The sequence below is a fragment of the Xenopus laevis genome, chromosome 2L, assembly GCF_017654675.1.
Source record: "Xenopus laevis strain J_2021 chromosome 2L, Xenopus_laevis_v10.1, whole genome shotgun sequence".
NCBI lineage: Eukaryota > Metazoa > Chordata > Amphibia > Anura > Pipidae > Xenopus > Xenopus laevis.
Window position 1 is genome coordinate 145,550,782 of NC_054373.1, and position 23,894 is coordinate 145,574,675.

Here is a 23,894-nt window from a genome sequence, read left to right on the forward strand (position 1 = left end):
TCAGCATCTGATATCATTTGGGTCCCTGAAATAGGCAAACAATACGTCTGGCACCCCCTCCATTGCACCCTAGGTAGATGCCTCTTCTGTCTACCTTTAGTTCAAGCCCTGGGACGGGGCATTCCTTCGTTATGTTTTCCTCCTTCCTCAATGTGGGACCAGTATGAATAAACAGCTTTGTATATTTTCATTTTTTACTATTGCAGCCAGGTAACTTGAGTTTGTATATGTTTAAAACGGGGTAAATCCATAAATAACAACATACACTTTTTAGCTTTGATATCTAATACCAGGGTCTAGCTTGCTTTGTCATTACCTTGATTGCCAATTTAATAAAGGTAGCTGATTTCAAATGACATTGCCGCATTGTGAGAGTAATAGTAAAAAGTATGGTGTAATAGTCAGGCTTGTAATACCCCTTTGCAGGGCCTCCGGGTTCAAAGGACTTTGAGAGGCTCCTGAAATCTATGAACTGGGAGATATGCAAGGAATTCTGGCTTGGATGGGGGGATCTGAATGGGTCCCAGCTGTGCTAACTCCAGCTAAGGAATGTTCCCCACCACCACTGCCACACACAGTCATAACATGCAGCCAACACAACACAGACAGAGTTAGACTATCTCCCTCTTACTGGCTGGGGCACATTCCTCTGACTTCTTTTTTTACAGGACAATGCCCCAGGAAGAGTTTGACATAGTGGTTTGACCCAGCAACCTTCTAGGTCTATTGGCTGCATCCCACCAGTAACTACTGACAGTTTGACAAAGAAATAGCAGTTAATTTCCTCATTCCATTTACTGCATACTACACAAAACTGCTAAACACTGCAACGGCACAAATGAAATATGGAACATTGCAATGGTGTTTTGTGAAATTAAAAAGAAAAAAAATAGTAGCTTCCCATGATTTCAGGCCAAACGTATTTGATTAGTAGTAAAGAAACCTAAATCAGTTCATTAGAATCTGTGACTTTAAAGGGGTAATTCGCTTTTAAGTTAACCTTTAGTATGTTATAGAATGGCAAATTATAAGCAAGTTTTTAAATAGCCTTCATTTTTTATAGTTTCTGCATTATATGCCTTCTTCTTCTAATTCTTTCCAGCTGTCAAATGGGGGTCACTGACCCCATCTAAAAACAAATTCTCTGTATGGCTACAAATTTAATATTATTGGGACTTTCATTACTCATGTTTAAATTCAGTCCCTCTCCTATTACAGTCTTTTCTTAAATCAATGCATGGTTGCTAAGGTAACTTGGACCCTAGCAACTTGCTGAAAAAGTAATAAAACATGAAAACTTATACTCTACATCATAAAAGTTAATTTGAAGGTGAACTACCACAAATGGAATAATGAGTCTGTGAACCCCCTTTATACCACATTGTTGCAAGGGAGAGTGGAGATGACACTATAAACAATTAATTGTTTGGACAGTTGTTAACATTTGTTGACCTGCATGTCTTTTTATACAAATCAGTGTGTTTATCCATAGACACCAACATATTCCACAGCTTTGTACAATAAATCAGTGTATACCTTAAACATACAGGAAACCACACAAAAAACATCAATAACTGATACAAGAGGTAAAGAGGACCTTGCCCAAAAGCTTGCAATCATAAGTTGTTAATGCTGCAAATGATGGCCATACTCTTATCCCAGATGCATTATTCTACCCTCACCTCTTCCTCCTCTCAGGCCCTAGCAACAGGTAATGGGTTATACTTTAGAAGATCCTCAGGCCAGCCAGGAGCCTTAAGCAACCAGGCCAGTTGCAGTGGCCAATAGATGCGCTCGCAAAAAGGATATGTGTGCCGGTTAGAGTGGCGAAAGCGCACTGGACTAGGGGGTAAGAGGCAGAGAAGCTGCGTGCCTGGTGCCCCCCAGCTCAGAGCCGGGCCAACCCAGCCAGGCGCCCTAGGCAACCTGTCGGGCCACGGTGCCGGCTCAGTACTGCGCATGCGCAAAACTTGGCTTCACCACGCTTGCGCGAAATTTGGCTTCAGCGCGCATGCGCGAAACTTGGCTCCCGCGCGCATGTGCGAAAATTGGCTCCAGCGCGCATGCGCAGAAGCGCATTTACGCGAAACATAACAGTGACCGTCGGGGAGAGAAGGGACAGGACAGGGGGTAGGCGACAGAGCAGGTACGTTCCTGGCGCCCCTCCAGCTTTGCTCCCTAGACACGTGCCTACTCTGCCTACCCCTAGTTCCGGCCCTGCCCCAGCTTTACACCCTAGGCACATGCCTACTCTGTCTACCCCCAGTTCCGGCCCTGCAAACTGGTATCTGCCACCTTAGTTCTCCATCTCGCTCTCTGTTTTTAGAGAATCAGTCAAACATCCAGGCCCGGACTGGCAATCTGTGGGTTCTGGCAGCTGCCATAGGTGAATGCTAGATACCATAGACAGTCACTGTATAGTGGACCTGTGGGGGTTTGTTTGGGCCTCTGTGTACTTGAAATGTCTATTTTGAATTCTAGCAGACTCTCTTTCTTTCCTTTTCATTCCTTCATCCAAAACGTACTCCTTCTTTTCTTTTCCTGCTTCCCTCGGTTGCCTTCACATGACTGTCTGTGCAGAAAAGGGCAGCTTGGGAAATGTAGTCAGTTGTGTGCTGACTGCTCCTTCATGCTGTAGAAACTGTGGTAGACACTGTAGTGTAGGGAACTGTGGTGTAGGGAAGGTTGTTGAACAGGATCTACACCCCCCCCCCATAAAAAGATGAATTGATGTAAACTTATGCAGAATGGTCCTCAGTGTGTGGTAGCTAAACATTTTTGAAATTAAAATGATGTTTGGGTGTGATTTTTCTTTGGCTATGCCATTATTGATGGAACCCGCTGTGGGAACCTTGAAATTACCACCCCATTCACAATCACTAGGGTTCTCCAATGTCAATAGGCACACTTGCACATTATTCAGCAGAAGAGACAGGACAGACACAATAAGCACCTAAAATAAGCATGTTTGGATGTAAAGTACCTTTATTGAGTGGTGTCAATAAGCATATGATTTGTATCCATTTTAGCACAGCCTCACATGCAGCTGCATCATAAATGACCCCTAGAGTGTCATGATACTATCTCTCTATGCAGTTTCTATGCACTTCCTGTATTCAGGTAACCCTGGAGTTGCCAACTGTACTCCAGTATGTCAGAAACCAATAAAAGTAGTAAACTGTAGAGAAGTACTTGAATATGTTTGCATCAATTCATTTGTTTGGGTTTAGATCCATGCAAGCCTGTACATTGCAGCAGGAGGCAACACACCCATTGTCCAGCAGCACATGGAAATTCATTTAGATGTTGCAGAAAAGACCAAATGGCCACCAGTCATATCAGTATATGAATCAGTATTCACAGACAGGGGTTTCAGCAGACTCACTTAACTTGGTTAGGAGAACTTAGAAGCTCATATTCAATTTAAAGGAGTTGTTCACCTTGAAAAAACCCAATTACAGTTCAGTAATTTTCAGATAGTACATCAAAATTAAAGACTTTTAGTAATCCAGGTACAGAACTGTTACAATTTGCTATATTAGTTGAAATATTTCCCAGTTGCACTTTGGGATGTTAACAACTATTGTATCAATTATAACAGATGAAATTCAGGGATTTGCCAAAGATAAGAAATGTGTCAAATGGAGCAAATTAAAACAGTTTACAGAGTTGGTGACCACCCTCCCAGAGCTGCTCTAGGGAGAAGTGCAAATTAACTTTTACATTCAATATTAGAATAACGATCAAAAATAAAAATATGAAGCACCTGAAAAAAATGTATATTTCAGGTATAAATGATACCAACTGAACTGGAAAGGTTATTTGGAATGTGAACAACCCCTTTAATTAAAAAAAAAAAAACCAACAATTTGAAGCCTATGACTGAATACAAAAATCTGCTATTATTTGTATTTAATTATAAATTCATGGTTTTTAGTTCCTAGTAGTAATGAAGGAGACTCCAACCCCCATATAATAAAACCCACTACCCCTATCCTACATAGTCCCCCTGCCTGCTCCTGCCCACACAGGTGATAACTCCAGTAATTACCCCATATCCTTTAATTACCCCTCATTACAGAGTAAGCACAGTGGAGCTCACAGACACCATCTTCTTCTTTTCGGTAATATTTGGGTCTTCTTCCTTTCCTTTGGCTTTTTCTGTCACTTTCGTTGCATGTGCAGAACCCGAAGATTGCTCCAACTGTGCATACGCCGATGCAGCACTTACTTTCCAAAGATGACCAAAGAGAAAGAGATGGTGCCTGTGAGCTCTGCTGCTCTAACTCTGCAATGAGGGGTAATTACAGGATAAGGGGCAATTACTGGAGTTATCACCTGCTCAGCAGGAGCAGGGAGGGGGGGACTATGTAGGGCAGGGGGTAGTGGGTTTTATTATATGGGGGTTGAATTCTCTTTCAAGCATCTAATTCATGTAAGAATAGAGAAAGATGGTGAAGGGATGGCTGGTATGGTTAGGACTTCTTTTTTTAAAGGAACAATAACACCAAAAACTGAAAGTGTATCAAAGCATTTAAAATATAATTTACTGTTGTTCTGCACTGGTAAAACTGGTGTTTTTGCTTCAGAAAGACCACCATTGTTTATATAAACAAGCTGCTGTGTTTCCATGGGGGCAGCTATTCAAGCTGTTATGTGCTATGTAACCTGTGCCTTTTCTTGTTTTTTTCCAGCTTGAATAGCCAAAGGAATAACATGCTACACAACTTCCAATTCAGCTGCAATCAGGGGTGATTCGGGTGCCTCTGCTGCCCTGAGGCAGCTCATGTGATGCCTCCCCCTCCTTCTCTTACCTTAATTTGCATCAGAGTGGGTTCCAGTGGGGCCCACATCAGTAGTGCGGAAAGCCAAATTGCATTCTCCTGCACTAATAGAATTTAGTTTTTGGTTTAAAACCCGGAAATTTGTCTCTTTAAATTAAAAGGAGAGGCTTTTTGACACCCTTTGTCACTTATGGGGCAATGCAACCTGAGGCGCAGTTCTTACTTTGCCTCATGACTGGCATGCCCCTGGATGCAATTGTGGGTAAATAAACAATGCGCTTTGGAAAACATGGCGATTTGCATCTGAAATTACCCTTTGCACCCTGTATTTGTGTAAGTAGACTAGGCATAAGAAAGACTAATAACATTTAGTGTAATGCCCTTAAAGAAGAACTAAAGCCTAATTAAAAAAGTAGCTAGAAATGTTGTACATTATGTTTTGTGCTTCTGTACAAGCCCAAGGCAACCACAGCCCTTTAACAGGGAAGATCTGTGTCTCAAAAGATCTCAGAGTAGCTCCCCTTCGTCTTTTCTGCACTGCACATGTTCTATGCTGCTGTCACTTAATAAACTTAGGAACCAACTCACAATATACAGTACATATAGAAAAGAAATGTCACAATATAAGGCTGATTAGTAGTTAATACAGATAATTACTACATGGCAGCACAGAAACCAATGCAACTAGCATCAGCATTTAATAATCAGCCCTGTAGCATCAGCTTATATTACAGGCCAACCTCATTTTCTGCTTGATATTTTGTGACGACCCCTAAGCTTAGCTTCTCAACAGCTGCTCAGAGCCCACTGAGCATGTGAGTGTCGCAGATACTTTCCAAGATGGTGACCCCATTGTTTCAGTAAGCTGAAACTTGAGGCTGGAGCAATAAGTTCAGTATATAAAACATGGCATTTTTAGCCTCATTCATTTTAGGGTTTAGTTGTCCTTTAAAAGAGAAGGAAAGGCTAAAACTAAGTAAGCTTTATCAAAAAGATTTATATAAATACACCAGTAAACCTGCAAAGTAATGCTGCTCTGAGTCCTCACACACAGCATTTATTTCCACCTATTGTGTGTACAGGGACTTCTGTATCAAACTTCCTTCTTTCAGCTTAAACCTCCAGGGCTAAAGCTTGAGCATGCTCAGTTTGCTTCCCTCTCCCCCTCCCTCCTCCCCTTCCTGCTGTAATTTGAGCCCATAGCTAGGAGTGAGCGTGGAGAGACTCAGGCAGGAAGTAATGTTTCACCAAGCTAATATGGCAGCTGCTATTCTACACAAACAGAGAGAGATTCTAGAGCTATTTACTCAGGTATGGTAAAGCATTTTGCAGAATAAATAGGGTGTTATAGATTGCACTATTGTGGCTAATCTATTGGCAATAAATTGCTTCGGTAGCTTTTCTCCTCCTTTAAGGAGTTAAAACTTTATGCATGTTTTTATATTTGTGACGTATCTTTGTGTATAACAAAGTAGATGGTACGGCTAATTAACAGCATTGTTATGACTGGATCACATGCAAGTGTCTCCTAGAAGATCTGACTTGTTCTTGGCACCAAAACATGTCGCTGACACTTGCTCATGTTTCCTACTTCATCCAAATTGTGACATTCTAATTCTTTCTCCTTGTGCTTAATTATCATGGTTAAGAAATCCATTATACTATTCCCCAAGTAAGACACTTCAGTCTGATAGCTTTGCTTGCGCTTTATCCCAGTGTTTGTTTATGAAATCCTGGCAGAAGAGAGTGGCTTCTTCTCCCCAGGACCCAGAATGCTACTTTTAATTCTGACAGTGTGTAACTGTGGCAGTGCAGCTGCTTAAAGATCAGGTCGGTGAACCCTTTAGCAGCAGTAGAAGCTGAACTGCTGGCTGCATGCTTCTGGAACAAGTGGGTGGCAGTCTGACCTTCACTGCTTTTAAAAGAGTGCAGTGACCTGATCTATAAGTGACTGTACTGCCACAAATACAAATTTTCTGAAAGACAAATATGCTCTCCCTAGGACTTCAGGTGTTTGGAAGGACACAGCCACAATGAAACATGTCAGTAAAAGTGAAAAGGTCTGGGATGAACTCAAAGATGGAGCAGATTTTTTCTGCTAATAATAATAACTAATAATAAATAACGCTGAATTTATTAAAGGTATGAACATATGTATTTTAGGGTTAAAATTCCCCTATGGCTTAAATTCCCTAATCTTACTCCTTTTACCTAGTTGCTGGGCACAAGCCCGTGTATGTAGTTTACTTTTACATGTCCAGTTATTGGCCAAGAGGTGTAATGACCACTTCCTGCCACACTTTAATATAGTGCTTGGAAAGGGGTGGATCTTCCTCTTTGGCTGCTGGTGTCCTAACCATCTGGATGTGCCCATTGAGCCTGGGTACACCAAGGCCCAGTAAAGCCATAGCTCTAAAGGGACAGGATAATATCTGTTATAGACTCTCTAGGAGAGTGAGATAGAGAGTACAGATAGAAAGAGCAGATTTGTGCTTCATCAAGGATCTGTAGCATGGAGTAGCTTCCCAGTGCTCCTAGATTGCCTTTAGTGAAGGGACCACAGTGGATAGGGTTAGACTCCTTCTCCCTGACCACTCCGCTGGGCAGGATCTGAACCACTTTCAAGGTACATTTGCCTGGGATTCCTTTTACTGCTTGACTACAATGTCTTATGGGAGTCACATTCCTCAGCTGTCTCATCCACCTGTCCTAGTCTATGATATTATATCTGCCATACCTCATATGACTGTAAGTAAACCTGTGGGACATTTGTTATGTACAAATAAAACTGTTACTCTTTGTTTCAACCCAAAAGAACCTCCTGGCATCCATCTTTTCCTATTTTATTGCTCAGTAGCCTGTGGTAGTTGTAGTCACACAACACCACATCTGAAATCTTCCACTTAGTGAAGGCCCTAGCCTGAAGTGTTTGAGTCACATGTAACCCATGCTCTTATCACTAGCTGGACATTAACTCCTTTTGGTCTGTCTAGCCCTAGTTAGCGTTACTTTAAGGTTTATTACAGTGGCTGCTGAGTAGTAAATCTTTTTAGATTGAGTGGAATCAATAAACTGCACATAATTGGGGGCATTTGTTGGCAAGCAGGTGGTCCCAGGTATAGATCTGGCACCATGACCAAAGTTCCTGTAATTCTGTCACTAGAGCCTGGCTGCTAGTACCTTTTTTTCCCCTTGATGTTGATTCATCTTAACCAGGCTCAGGTGCAATCTATGTGTTACACTGCTGCACAGCTGCAATAATCTAATTAATAAGTACTTCCCAGAGTCATCTCTCTTAACCCTGCATTTATTGGCTGCTGTAGGACCATGTAACTGAATGTGCTGTTTGTTTATTGTTAACTGACCTTTTGGATTGGTATCTGTTGCAAGTGCTGGTTTTGTTCCAGTGTTTCTTTCTCTGTTGCCAGTTTTGATTGTAGCATCTTACCTTGCTTTCCTGTACTGGCTCTGTCCCTGCCTGTTTCAGTGTTCCTGTGTTGGTCTGTACTAATGACTTTCTAGTTCTTCCAGGCCTGTCAAGTTTTTTTTTCTTTGTTGGGAATTCATATTCCAGTTCTGTCTCTCTTTGTCCTGCCCAGACTTGCTCCTCTTGCTAGTATTAATATATATTCTTATTCCACTCATATGATGTCCTGGTCAAGTCCAGACTATCTTGGCCTGTCATTTTTGTTCTGCCCAGATTTACCGAACCGAATTCTAATCCTAATTTGCACATGCAAATAAGGGGTGGGAAGACGAAAACATTTTTTACTTCCTTGTTTTGTGACAAACAATCACGGGATTTCCCTCCCCGATACTAATTTGCATATGCAAAAGCCCGAATCCTGGCCGAATCCCGAACCGCATCCTGGATTCGGTGCATCCCTACCTGGCTGGAATGCATCACCAAAATGCAAAAGGGACCATATATATATATATATATATATATATATATATATATATATATATATATATGCTGTATAGGCAGAAACACATCTAGACCACATCCCTGGCAAGCCAGAAATGTTTGTTACTAAACGTACTAAACCCTAAAAACAAATATGGCTAAAAATACCACATTTTCTATACTGCACCTGGCTAACAGTTCAGCATCAGAGGTATAACTGCAGAGGAAGCAGACCCTGCAGCTGCAGGGGGGCCCCTGAGGTAAAGGGGCCCCATGAGGCCCGCAATATTGAGCAATCTCAACATATACTGGTAAAACAGGACAACCTCTGTATATGTTGGGGACCCAAAACTAGTAAGAACTAATTACCCCAATGTTCAGCATCATTATAATAGTAATGATCCAGGCCCTAAAAGTGCACAGTGGGTGCTTTTGTTAGGAGCATCAATTACCTGCACATGCTCAGTGTGGTCTGGGCAACTGTTGAGAAGCTAAGCTTAGGGGTCATTGGATATCATCAAATCAAAAATGAAGTCTGTGGTTTGTCTGATGCAAATTGGATAAACTTCTGAACTGTTATATAATAATAAGTCAAATAAATTAATAATCAGACTTTTATAGTGACTTAACAGAAAAAAAGATGAGGGGGCATCTTTGGATTCACAGATCTTCCTTGCAAAATAGCTGTGGTTGCCTTGGGCTGGTACAGAGCCCTGAACCATAATGTGCAGCATTTCTTCCCTACTTCTTTTTTTAGCTTTAGTTTTAAGGATCAATGTAATTTTTTTAGGAGCAATAGATATACCACATAGTTTGTGTAGCTGATTAAAAACAAATTATCGGAGAGGAGAGGAGACATGGGTGCTACTGTACAGATTCCCATAAATACAACTCAGCTTTGCTTTTAAGATGGGCATATGCATCACCAAGGAGTCAATGTTTGTTTGGTTTTTTTCGAATGTTTGAAACAGTGAATCTTTACCTGATTTGACTCCAACACCCTGGTCAAAGGCTGGATAATAATTGGTCCCAGGGAGAATGATATCCATTCCTTGCATGATGAGAGTTTCTAACCTGCCCAATTTTCAGCCTGATACTGGTTAGCCATGTCTTTAGGAAAATTCTATATAAGGGCAAATAACCAGCAAAGTCAGTCTGGAGGGGGCCAGTGGGTAGCTTGCATTGCCTCTGTATTCCTACATGTGACGGATAAAAATGAATTTCTGATTGATTTTCCTTGTTGACTACACTAAAGCACTTTAGCACCTATGTTAGTAAATGAGCCCCAGGGTCTGCTATTTCTCAGAAATGCTTCCTTCAGAGATTATTCTTATTCTAAACATCAGCTGATGCTTAAACCTGTCACCGGCGGGAAAGCAGTTTGGGGAGATTGTCGATCAGAAGAAGAGGCGATTAGTCTTATTCATATCTCTTATTCATATTGCATTCTCATATTCAAATCAATGTATTGTGACTAGGGCAATTTGCACCCTAGCAACCAGATTGCTGAAATTGCAAACTGGTGAGCTGCTTAATATAAAGCTACATCATACTAAAAGTTAATTTAAAGGTGAACAATCCCTTTAACCTAACTATCATGCAATAACATATGTATTTACAGGTGGGTTACTACCTTTTCTGGAAAATAATGCCAGCCTTTCTAAATGTTTGCCTTTTTTTCCCTATTAATAACATCAGCATCAAGCATCATTTTTAGCAACCAGACTGGTGAAATACTAGCCAGATGGCAACCTTATTTACATGGCTCATTTACTACTGGTAGGTTCAAGTCCTAGGTGCATCCTTAAAAAGATTTTCAAGTAGGGATTGCATCCATCTACACCACTCATAAAGGAGGATGATGCAACCATATGTCTGTTTGCACTTGCACTTTAATAATGCATGAGCCATACGGAACTGCACTCAAAGCACTACAAGGGAGCCCTGATTCAGGCACTAAGATATAGTATCTCTTTGTTCAGTCTGTAAGAATATCTAGGGGGATATCACTACTTGGAGCGCTCCATTTCTTCACTGACCCTGTCCTTAAATACAGTATATTATGCCATCCCCCTATATGTCTTCTTGGATAGCTATAATAACTCAAGTCAGCAGTAAGCAATATACCACAATCATGGCTTAGGAAACTAAGTCTTTTTCTGTGGCCAGCCCTGGATGTACAGCTCTACATATTCATATTTGTTTTTACTACTACCGACCTGGTTTTCTATCTTCTATATTGATTGTTCCTGGTCACCACCAATTCACCTTCACCAGTCACAGTGCAGGTCCTGAACATGTGGGATGGCCCTTTCCTGTTTCAGCAAGATATTGCCTACAATACAAAAAGCAAAGTCTGAACAGAATTTTGATTGGAAGAGATTGGATTGGAAAGTGTGTGATCCATGACCTCAACTCCAATGTACATGTGTGGAATGTTGGCTGCAGTCCAACAGTATCTAAATTCACCAATGCTCCTGTAACTGAAAGGAAGCAAATACAGGTATATGATCCGTTACCCGTAAAGCTCTGAATTACGGAAAGGCCATCTAAATAAATAACACCATCCTCAAATCAATGTCTTTCAACACCAAGCTACTCAAAAACATTGAGTAACTTAATTTTAGACATGATTGGTATAAAGCAGATACTATTAGAAAGGATTTCTGCGTTTTGTTCTGTCCCAATGCACAATTATCTAGTGATATTTTAGCATTTTCAAAATTTCAGAATAACAAAACCTATGTACTTACACATAGCATGCTTTATATCTTACAGACAAAGAAAATAGTAATTTCATGCATGTACCTTGCAGTAAAATAATCATAGACTCTCACCCTGCATAGTCTCCTATAAAATGATTGATTTATTGTCAAAAAAAATGCTAATTCAGGCTTATTCTGATATCTATGAGGCATTTCCCACAGCAGATTGTCCAACTATGGCACACAGCATTTATATTTTAACACAAAGGCTTTTCAAACAGCACCAACATCATACTGCAAGGCTAGTTACACAGAACTGATATCAAACTATGGTTTCATTCTAATCTTGAAACTCCAAGTTACAATGTGTATTTAATACGTTTGACCAGGCAGTACTGGGTTGTTTTTGCATGTTAAGCCTATAGGCACTTGGTATATTACATGCAACTGAAAGGCTGGTAACTGCTTACCCATGTGATGCCCCTTTCCTTGCAGGTTGCACCAATTTGCTTGCAATAAACTGCTGCAACATTTTGTTCTTCAGCTGACCGTCCTTATGCTAAAATTTTCTGACCCCACTTTGAGAAAAATACTACAGGAAATCTTTAATGAACTTACGAGACAACTAAAAAGTAAGATGGGAGAAACCACATCAAACACAACATTATGTCAAAGCCAACTACAATTACTGGCAAATACCAGAGGGTCTGCTGCAATTTGCCATAGACAGTCAATATTTGCCACTGCCTATTTGAAATCTAAAACTGATAATAAACCTCCCTCCTATATCCATTGCTGGGAAAAAGAATTAAGACATTCGAGATTGACAAAATATTTGGTATGCCATTAACAGATATTCTTTAAATCTAAACCTAGATTTAAGATACCACTTTGGCCCCTTCAGACAGAAGATTACTTGCACGTTTATGGGCTCTATTCAATTGCCTCCCCACAGATGTCTGGTGAAAATCAGGCAGATATAAATCTAGTCGGAGAGGGCACTGCATCAGCGTGTAAATGTGGTCCTCCCCCGATGGACCTGCATACTCACTCTTCTATGATCCGAGGTTGACCTGGGGATCATATCAGTCCAACTTGTCCCAGAATTTAGGTGGATAAATCAGGCAAAGACACGCTCATTTAGTAACCTTGCTTAATGAACAGATCTTAAGTGTATAACCTTAATGTATGTTGAAACATCTTATAAAGATAACGGGAATGATCTCTATTTCTAGTCTTATGTTTCTCTAAAACTGTGGATAGAAGTATACAATGTCCCATATTTGGTGTAAATGCTCCAATGTCCAGCATTTCTGATTGATGAGTCCTTCAACCACATGATAAAGAACTGATAATTGATTATTTGTACCTTATTGCTTCACAGTTGTTAACAACTTATGTTGAGCTTAGTGGGTTTGTTTGTGCTGCACAAGGTCATTGGTACCCACAATGGGGTCGTTTTCTTTTACCAAGATTCACTGGAAAATAATTTATATATCTGTAATTCTAGTGATATACCTTAAGATCCAAGATATTTGCGTGATTTGGCCACCTACATTCTGCATGAAAAAGCTCCTTGTTTGCCTGAAATGCTACTGCGTCTTGGCAAAATTTCATGGTTTATCTCTCTCTATTGTATAAATCTGACATTGAATTTAAAGATGGTTTTTTTTCATCAATTAAAACTGGCCCAAGGTATCAGAGGCCAGCTGATAAACAGGCCTATCTTGGTTGGAAGAGAATTTACCTCTGCTACATTGTTTAAAGAGTCACAGCAAGAAATGCTGTTAATCTCCGATACATTTACAAATAACTTTCAAGCTGTTGACATTTTTTAATTAATGTGTATTGGAATGTTGCTTAGAATCACATTTTCTATCATAAGACAAACATTTTTTTTTTTAATTTAAATCCCTCTAATATATACACTTTGGCAGATACATAATGGAGCTAGACTAATTGTGGTGCAAAGGCACTGATCTATAATCATAAACGAAAGTGTGATTTGGTTTGCATCTACAATTTTTTTTACTTTCCTCTAAAAATAAATCCGGGCCTGGGCACACCGCCCATCATCACAGTACCACAGCCGACATGGATTCCACCTCTCCACCAGGCACCTTCTCTTAATCCTCCTAGGTGAGTCCTGCTGTGGGTTCTGGGGGTTATTTATACATGGAATTGCACATTTGCCATCCTGCTATGGGTTCTGGGGGTTTTATACATGGAATTGCCCCTTTGCCATCCTACTATGAATTCTGGGGGCATGTATACCTGGAATTGCCCATGTGTCATTCTACTATGAATTCTGTGCCATCCAGCTGTAAATTCTGGGGCATTTATTCATCGAATTGCCCATGTTCCATTCTGTTGTAAATTTTGGGGGCATTTATATATGGAGCTACTACTGTGTTCATCCTTCAGTTTTTATAGTTTTTAATTTATTTGCCTTTTCTTCTGACCTGATTTTCAAATGGGGGTCACAGAGTAGACCCCCACCAGTATTGGTATTTATTACTAATCTTCTACTTAGGTCTCTCCTACTCATACTCCTGTTTCTCACTGAAACCACTACCTGGTTGGTTGGGTTCTTCGGACCCTAGCAACCAGATTACTGAAATTGCAAAGTGTAGAGCTGCTGAATAAAAAGCTAAATAACTCAAAAACCACAAATAGTAAAAAATGAAAACCAATTGCATATTGTCTCTAAATATCACTTTCAACATCATACTAAAAGTTATTTAAAACATGAACAACCTTTTTAAAGGGGTTGTTCACCTTCCAAAGACTTTTTTCAATTACTTCCCATTATTTATTTTTTACTGTTTTTACAAAATCTAATCTAATTCTAATGTGGACTCTAAACCGTTACAATTTTGCAACATTTATTTGATATATTTCTCAGCAGCATCGCTGGAGTATTAGCAACTATTGTATCAATTCTAACAGCTGCCTGTAATGAAACCCAGGGATTCTTGCTTAACAGGGACAAAGATAAGAAATGTATCTAAATTTATCAATTTAGAACAGTTTACAGAGTCAGCGGCCCCTATCAGAGCTGCTTTAGAAGGTGAAAAATTTACACTTTACACTTAAATATTAGAAAAACAATCACACATAGAAGATAGAAATTAATTGGAAAAATTCTTTATTTCTGGTGATCTATCTGAAAACAACTAGTTGTTTGAAGGTGAACAACAGGGAACTCCACTTCCACAGTTTCACTACTGATTTATGTTTTCTCAGAGTTCCTTCTCTCTTCACTCTGCCTTACTGCCAATCTGCAACAAGCACAGACAAGGTCGCAGAGACATTCTGTTGATTGACCATGTTTTAGTCATCTTACTTGCTTGTTTGGGATCAATGGAGTGCTCATTGGCCATTTATACAATGATTATAGCGGACCAGCTATATATATTTTTTTAATAAGGGGTTTGTTTATCCTTTAAGGGCTATAGCAAACAGGGAAATTTTTTGCCCATGGTTAAATCTGTGCTATTGCAGCTGACAAACCTCCCGAAAATGCTGTCTCGTGGCAATAAAGTAAATTGCCGGTGGGAAACCATTCACGTTACATTGTTTCCTACATTGCCAAGAGTTTCCTTGCGATGCATCATGATAGAGGTATCTATCTACGTAAACATACGTTGTTTCTCTCTCATTTATCTGCCCTGCAAAAAATCAAATGATGGGCAGAGTAACAGGGCGTCACACTGATAGGAATAAACTGGCATAGTGAGATGAAATAATCATGCAAAGTAGCCACTACTATCCAATGGCATCATCACTTTACACTGGCACCCAGCTCTTCTATAGACACCTAATGGTGTGTCACGCATAAGGTAACGTGAAACCCGTGAAAAGAATTTGGTCTGATACCCTCGAAGGAAACTTTTAGCCCACGGTGTATTTAAAATGGATCTACACAAGACCTCTTACACAGGACACCCCCCAAAGATTACAAGGAGATTGTTTAAAAGGGGTGATTAAGTTAACTTTAATTATGTCATAGAATGGATTATAATTTTTTTTATAGTTTGTGAATTATTTCCCTTCTTCTTCTGCCTCATTCCAGCTTTCAAATGGAGGTCACTGACCCCATTTAAAAACAAATGCTCTGTAAGGCTACAAATGTATTGTTATTGCTACTTTTTATTACCCATAGTTCTATCCAGGCCTCTCCTATACCAGTCTCTTATTCAAATCAGTGCATGGTTGCTAGGGTAATTAGGACCATAGCAACCAGATTGCTGAAACGCCAAACTGGAGAGCTGCTGAATAAAAATCTAAATTGTCTCATAATATCACTCAGTCTCTACTCCATACTAAAGGTGAACTCAAAGGTTAACAAACCCTTTAAGGCTCCAACGCATTGCGCCCTTTCTATGACGCACCTGAGAGCATGCTAAATCCGGGTATAAAGGGAAAGAAAACCTGCAAACAACTTAATATATGTAAGTTAGTCCCTTTGTAAAATGTATAATGAAGCAATAGAATTCTTAATGAATCAGATAAAATTGAGCATAGGACTGGCCAGATATGGGATGACTTTGACGTAGTTGGCCAGCTTAAATATATTGCAATATATGGACAAACAATCCCTGTTTTGTTTAAAGGGTAAGGCATTTTTCAGTAGCAGTATGCACAAAATGTCTGTCTTAAATATATTGATAATGGGTTGAGTGCAGAGGACTCTTGTATTTGTCTTTATGTATTTTGTGGTCACAGCCTCATTGCACCCTCGCCTAATGGTTTTAAAAACTAGTGGTGAGCACAACTTTCCCTTGTTTTTTTAATATATGTGGACTCGCACCAGTCACATTTTTATTGAAAAACATTTCCCAGAAATAAGTAGTCACACACAGACAAACACACACCACGGCTCACTGCAATGTGCCGATTTCCAAGCAATGAGTGGGGAATACAGTGAAAGTGAGAAATCTGTAATGTATAGAAATCGATGCCGGAAGTAGCATTGGCCTTTCAAGCACCCCAGCAAAGTGAGAGTTAATAGAGCTATCCATACAACCCACACAAGCGGATTACACGATGGGCACTAGGACCCGGCAGTCCAGCATAAGGGCTGTGCGACGTCAGAGAAGGCGGGACGAATCTGCCAGTCTCCTGTGTCCCATCTCCCTGTACCTTAAAGGAAAAAATGCTGCTGTCTGTCCCTTCAAGGGCAGGGATTGCTTCTTTCAGCTACACCAGGAGCCACAAGAAGGTAACCCAGCTAACGACCCTTACCCACTGGCACCCTGACAGTCCCATTCCCACACAGGCCTCCCCTTCTCACAATGAGTTTCCCCTTGCAGTAGGGCTGTGTGTGTGTGTGTGTGTGTATGTATATATATATATGTGTGTGTGTGTATATGTGTCTGTATATGTGTGTCTATGTGTATATGTGTGTGTGTGTGTCAGCTGGTTCTACTGTGTGTTCCCAGACAGTCATGGCTCTATGTGTTTCTATGTGTTTTCACTGGTTGATGATCTCAGGGGAAAGGCGCAGCACAGTCGTCCCTTGGGTTCGTGTTGTGCAGAAGTGCATGGTGGGATCACTGGGGTATGTGTGGGGATTCTCTGGTCAGACGCACTGGAAGTAACAGTAAGAGAGGAAGGGCAGTGACAGGCAGAGATACAGGCGCACCCAGAGGGAAACAGCACACAGGGAAGAGACAGTGTCACAGACATGCAGGAAAGGAAGGGCAAGGAACAGGCACCAGAATACAACAAAGCAACACACTGTCATATTTCTACTGTAACACAGGGGAAGGAGGCAGGATATCTGGGGAAAAGAAGCTGATAAACAAAAGACACAGTCTGCAATATATATATATATATATATATCTCCACCATAAACAGAATAACAAAGGTCACTAGACGAAATACAAAGTACTGCAAAAAACAAGGAAAAGTCAAACACAGATATAAGAGGAAAGCTATGAGGTAGTAATGAATATACTCAAGAGGCAGGAGATAGAAGGCAGAGAGTAATAAACTCAAAGGCGGGAGATGAGAGACATGTGACAGAATAGCAGGAGATGAAGGAACATACTCAAAAAGTCGGGGTGGGTGTCAAAGAAGCATAGGGACAGGAGATAGGGGGCACATGTAAATGCAAGAGATGAAAGGCACAGAACAATATGTTTAGATAGGCAGGAGATGGGAGGCACATAGGAATATACTCAGAAAGGATTAGAGGCACAGAGGCATATACTCAAAAAGGCAGGAGATTGGAGGCACAGATGAATATACCCAGAAAGGCAGGAGATGGGAGGCACATACAAATATTCAGAAAGGCAGGGATTAGAGTCACAGATACATACTCAGAAAGGCACGAGATTGGAGGCACAAATCAATGTACTCAGGAAGGCAGGAGATTGGAGACACATAGGAATATACTCAGAAAAGCAGGTGACTGGAGGCACAGAGGGATATATACTGAAAGGCAGGGGATTGGAGGCACAGATGAATATACTCAGAAAGGCAGGAGATGGGAGGCACAGACGAATATATTCAGAAAGGCAGGGGATTAGAGGCATATAATCAGAAAGGCAGGAGATTGGAGGCACAAAGCAATATACTCAGGAAGGCAGGAGATTTAAGGCACAGAGGAATATATTCAGAAAGGCAGGAGAATGGAGGGACAAAGGAATATATTCTGAAAGGCAGGAAATGGAAGGCACAGAGGAATATACTCTGAATGGCAGAAAACTGGAGGCACAGAGGAATATATTCTGAAAGGCATGGGATTGGAGGCACAGAGGAATATACTCAGGAAGGCAGGAGACAGGAGGCACAAACAAATATATTTAGAAAGGCAGGGGATTAAAGGCATATATTCAGGAAGGCAGGAGATAGGAGGCACAGAGGAATATACTCAGAAGGGCAGGAGATGGGAGGCACAAAGAAATATACTTAGAAAGGCAGGAAATGGGAGGCACAGGGGAATATATTCAGAACGGCATGAGATTGGAGGCACTGAGACATATACTCAGAAGGGCAGGAGATTTGAGGCACAGAGGAATATACTCAGAAAATCAGGATATTGGAGGTACAGAGGAATATGTTTACACAGGCAGGAGATGGGAGTGATTTATTCCCAGATATGGGAGGAACAGAGGCATATACTTAGAAATACTGGCAGAAGTTGGAGAGGCACAGAACAATATACTCACGTGTAAGATGGACAGAGGGTTATACTCAGAAAGATGGAGGGCCAAATTGTATAGATGGAGGGGAGCATACAATTTTTTATGTTTCATATGTAAAACACGCCCAAAACAGTTTATACTTTGATCTGCCAGCCAACAAGTTAACATGTTTTTTCCTCTGTGTTTACCTGATATAAATGTTTAAAATTTGTTAAGAAAATATCCTATATTTGTATACTTGACTAATGTATACTGCACAACATTTCAATTTTGCCTGAATGCAATCAATACAGCCTCCAGTTTCTAAAATGAGGCATCATATTCTCTCCATTCGTGACATAAGCATGAATGACAAGATCATGTGATCTAATCACTTAAAGCAACACTTTTGCTAAGGGTATGTTATAATTTTCAGCACGATTTATTTATATAGTCCCAGCAAATTATGCTCAGTCACCCCTCATATTAAAGGCAATATGCATTTTTTGCCCAACATAAAACCAGCACCATATTATTTTTATCATTCATTATTGCCTACAAGATTAAAGGGGTGGTTCACCTTTAAGGCAACTCTTAGTATGTTATAGAATGGCCAATGCTAAGCCAAATTTCAATGGGTTTTCATTATTTATTTTCTATAGTTTTATAGAGTTATTTTCCTTTTTCTTCTGACACTTTGCAGTTTTCAAATGGGCGTCGCTGACTCCCTTCTAAAAAGCAAATGCTCTATAAGGATACAAATGTATTGCTATCACTACTTCATATTTCTGATATTTCTATTCAGCTCCTCTCCTATTCATATTCCAGTCTCTTATTCAACCATCCCTTTAAGGTTTTTCACTTATACTATAGGTCTCCTTTAAAATGTTTCAATGTTCCCTCTAATTCCTTCTCGGCTATGTGCACAAAAAAATTCTTTTGTGTACACATTTTTAACTTGTGTGCGCAGTTTTAAAAAACTGTGTGCTCCAGTCGGAATTCATACAAAATTGTGTGTTTTCACCAAAATTTCTTTATGCACCATTTGTTGTGTACGAGCGGACGCCTTAGAGGGATCATTAGTCTACGTTTGAATCAAGGGTAGCTGATATATACATAAATATATAGCTGTCTTGTTGTGCTTTTTGAATGTGAAAGAACATCATTTGTAAGCTCCATAGGGTCAGATGCTTGATAACGGACTGTAATTTTGTATTTTAAAAAATAATGTTCCCCCTGTTTTAAAATATGAAGATATTAGTTGAGTTCGATGACCTGTTTAAAAGCACTCAGGCCTGCACCATTGTGCAGTTATGAGATCTGGAAACCCATTATCTAGAAAGCTCCAAACTATGGAAAGGCTGTATCCCATAGACCTCGCTTTATCCAAATAATCAAAATTTTTAAAAAAGATTTCCTTTTTTTCTGTAATAATAAAACAGTACCTTGTACTTGATCCAAACTAGGATATAATGAATCCTTATTGGAAGCAAAATCAGCCTATTGGATTTATTTAATGATGATTACATGATTTTCTAGTATACTTAAGATATGCAAGTCCAAATTACGGAAAGATACGTTATCCAAAAAACCCCAGGTCCCGAGCATTCTGGATAACAGGTCCTATACCTGTACTTTATTATAGTCATGGAAATCCTTTGTGACTTTTTTTTTTTAATATTAGGGGTAGCTTATTCCCTATATACAGTAATTTTAAATTACATTTTATTAAGAGAAAGGAAATTGTATTTTTTGCTTTGGATATGCAAGATATTATTGAGGCTGCTGGGAGCTGATGAAGATTTTAAAGTGGCCAATGCAATGTGTTACCACAAGCATGTGCAGTTGTAGATAATGTAACATTTGTACCGTATTTTTTTGGGCTGTAGAATTAAAGAAACTATCACAGTAAAATGACCCTTTATAAAATGTTTTGTTTTGCATTAATTTGTCATTAGTGCTGCCCAGTTCTCTGTTAATATATATATCCAGTTTATATAAAAATTACATATTTCAAAACTGCCCTTGAATTACATCTTTTGCATCTTAATACCTGTAGACAGTCACTCTAATTATTTAAGCCTGTTAAGGGCTTTAAATCATGCAGTGATGAAAATAGTGGATTTTTAAAAGGAACTCTGACAGCTGTGGTCTGAATGTAGTTGAAAAGCTAGAACTTCACCATATAGCAAGACATGCAGGCAAAGAGCGAATGTAACCATCCCTGTATAGCCATAACATAGTTATTTAAAGAAATTATTCATGGCCATGCCATACTTTGTTACCATTATTCTGTTCCACAGTATGTATGTATTTTATTATTTATATAGTGCTACTGTATACACCATGCTGTACATTTGTACAATCCAATATGATATGGACAAACATTGCAATATAAATAAAACAAAGATAATAAGTGGCATAGGGCTTCTGTTCACAGCAATAGGCTGAATAGAATGTGTCTATTTTATGTGAAGGGCCTGGAGCTGCTGCCTTATCTACTCTCCTGTTAATCCTGCCATGAGCCCTAATCTGATTTTGGAATAGAATCAGGAACAACAACAGTGGCCCTTTGGTTGGAAACAAGCAATTGATTAAAGGAGCTGACACTGCTTGTGCAGATGGGACAGTCAGTCAACTAACTGCAAAGTACAAGAGTGGAGCTGAGAGACACTTATCACAAGGCTCAACTTAAGGTGGCCATACACAGGCCGATAAAAGCTGCCGACAGACCGAGTCGGCAGCTTATTGGCCCGTGTATGGGGCCCCCCGACGGGCTTCCCCGATCGAGATCTGTCAGAAAGTCGGCCAGATCTCGATCGGATGGGACTAAAAATCCTGTCGGATCGCGGCCGCATCTGTTTGTTGATGCGGTCCCGCGATCTGACTGCCTGCTCCCATTCGTTAGGATCCGATCGTTGGGCCCTAGGGCCCACGATCGGATCAGCCCGATATTGCCCACCTCAAGGTGGCCCACCTCGCGATGGTGATCTGCTGATTGGTTGCTATGGGTTGCAAGACCAGTATCAGACTTCTTATAGTAGATTGTCAGAGATGGCCATAAAGACGCTGGGAAGTGGATTGTGTGGGGAAGATGATAGTTGGAGGTGCACAATGCTGTTAAGTACATACAGAGAGGCCCCCTTGGAATGCTTTGGAATGGTCCCAAGCTAAAGGGCATGTATAGAGATAATGTAATATGAAGCGCAAAAGCTGCACCAGGTCTAGTAACCCATAGAAACCATTCAGCAGGCAACATTTGTTGGTCACCTGTTTAAAAGCAACCATCTGGTTGGGTTGCTTTGGGTGACTTGTGCTGCTGTAGACAACTACTTTGATTACAGTACCCATTTACTCTCCTCTGTTTTATTTCCAATTCATTGGAAGAACAGGTTATTTGCGGCATTGCTTGTTTCAGATTTTCATACATACAATGTTTCTATAGTAATGCTTGTTTTTGTCAGGCTTATACATGATACTTAGTAGCATTGTCAGTATTTATATATTATGTAACTATTACATGCTTTCTTAGAGGAACAGTTCAGTGTAAAAATAAAACCTGGATAAATAGTGTCCAAAATAAAAAAAAATGTTTCTAATATAATTAACCTTTAAAGGAACAGTAACACCAAAAAATTTAGGTGTTTTAAAGTAATGAAAATATAATGCAGTGTTGCCCTGCACTGGTAAAACTGATCTGTTTGCTTCAGAAACGCTACTATAGTTCATATAAAAAGCTGCTGTGGAGCAATGGCGGAAATTGAAAAACGGCTATATGGCACAGGTTAACTAATGGATAACAGATAACACCATTAGACAGACAGAGCTTATCTGCTATCTGCTGTGTAACTTGAGCTTTTTCTCCTTTGAATGGCTCCCCCCATTGCTACACAACAGCTTGTTTATATAAGAAGTGTTACTAAAATAAAAACAGCAGTTTTACCAATGCAGGGCAACACCGCATTATATTTTCATTACTTTAAAACACTTTTATTTTTTGACATTACTGTTCCTTTAATTTGTTAAAGGATGTCCAGTTCCTAGTAACTTTGCAGTTGGTCTTCAATAAAGTCAATAAAAGTGCCACACTCTATTCCGATTGTTGAAGCGTCAAGTGCACAGCTGTGTTCCTCTGTATCACGGTGTAGTAATCAATTCAGCAGCAATTGGTCTTCATTACTTCTATTGTATAGTTTTTGCGTTATTTGCCTCAACTCTTTATAGCTTTCAAATGGGGGGTCACTTATCCTGTACTGCTCTGTAAGACTACAAATTTATTGTTGCTACTTTTTATTACTTATCTTTCTATTTAGCCCCTCTCCTATTCATATTCCAGTCTCCTATTCAAATCAATGCATGGTTGCTAGGGTAATTTGGACCCCAGCATCCAGATTACTGAAATAAAAAAAAAAAAAAAAAAAAAAGCACAGGGTATCTATTTACCCAGTTTTTATTTTTATGTTGAACAATTCCGTTAATGGTTCAACTTCTTTATGGCTGTGAAAATAAATGACAGTAGTGCCCAGAACTCCTGGGAATAGGCAGCGCACATTATGAGGCTACCCTTACTTCTATGGTGAGAAGTTCCATTTTGGGGACTCCAGTGAGTGCAGTCATGTGATAACAAATAAAGGCACTCTCCATGAATCCCATGTTGGTATGTTTATACCACTTATCCCTGGCATTTGATACACATATTACTGTAAATCTCTGTATGTCAGATTAAAGGAGGTTACTCAGTTGGATCAGTATAGCAGGTGTGTTTAAACATCCTGCTTCATTACAATAATGGCTCTGATTCTTTAATGTAAAATAGAAGTGGAATAAAGCCAAGGAAATAGTGTTCAGATGTGACAGCACTTATTTTAATTTCTGTTTGTTTCTTCACTCTTATAACTTATCTGTCATTTGTTCAGCTGTTACTGGCACAGCCTGGGCACTTGTAGCCTCAGTGTCAGACTTTGCTGTCGCCAGCGCTGGTGACAGACACCTCAAGCAACAAGGACAACATAGGGAGCAGCAAGAATCACTTCTTGTACTGCTCCTCCCAGAAACCTTGTGTTGTTGGGTCTGTGCTTGATTAAAGCTGCATTGCAGGGCTGTATCATGGATAGGGAGTACTGGCCTGCGGATTAGGATGCATCTCACAGCATTTGTGTTATAGCAGCGTTTTCATTCCAAAAAGTTGGTTTTTGTGCGTGTGTGTCTTTTCGCAAACGTCTAATTACTCCATCAACCAAATCGGCGGTACAAGCAAGCTTTTGCCCTTATCTGCTATAGAACTACAGTTCCCAGAATCCCCCACCAGGAACATTTATATGTCCTGAATACAGGTGTATTGGTCAGCTTAGTAGCACTGATGATG

General features: G+C 40.0%; 1 protein-coding gene across 5 annotated transcripts in view; it reads left to right on the forward strand.

Annotated features, from left to right (window-relative positions):
- Positions 1-16,487: 16,487 nt before the first annotated feature.
- rbms2.L (RNA binding motif single stranded interacting protein 2 L homeolog) overlaps positions 16,488-23,894 on the forward strand; it is a 74,069-nt gene continuing 66,662 nt past the window's right edge. For 4 of the 5 annotated variants that reach the window (XM_018247427.2, XM_018247432.2, XM_018247435.2 and 1 more), the window contains exon 1: positions 16,488-16,620. In XM_018247427.2, the coding sequence (XP_018102916.1) occupies positions 16,555-16,620 (66 nt within the window). In that variant the 5' untranslated portion in view covers positions 16,488-16,554. The remainder of the gene's footprint in view (positions 16,621-23,894) is intronic. The other variant, XM_018247428.2, reaches the window with a different exon arrangement.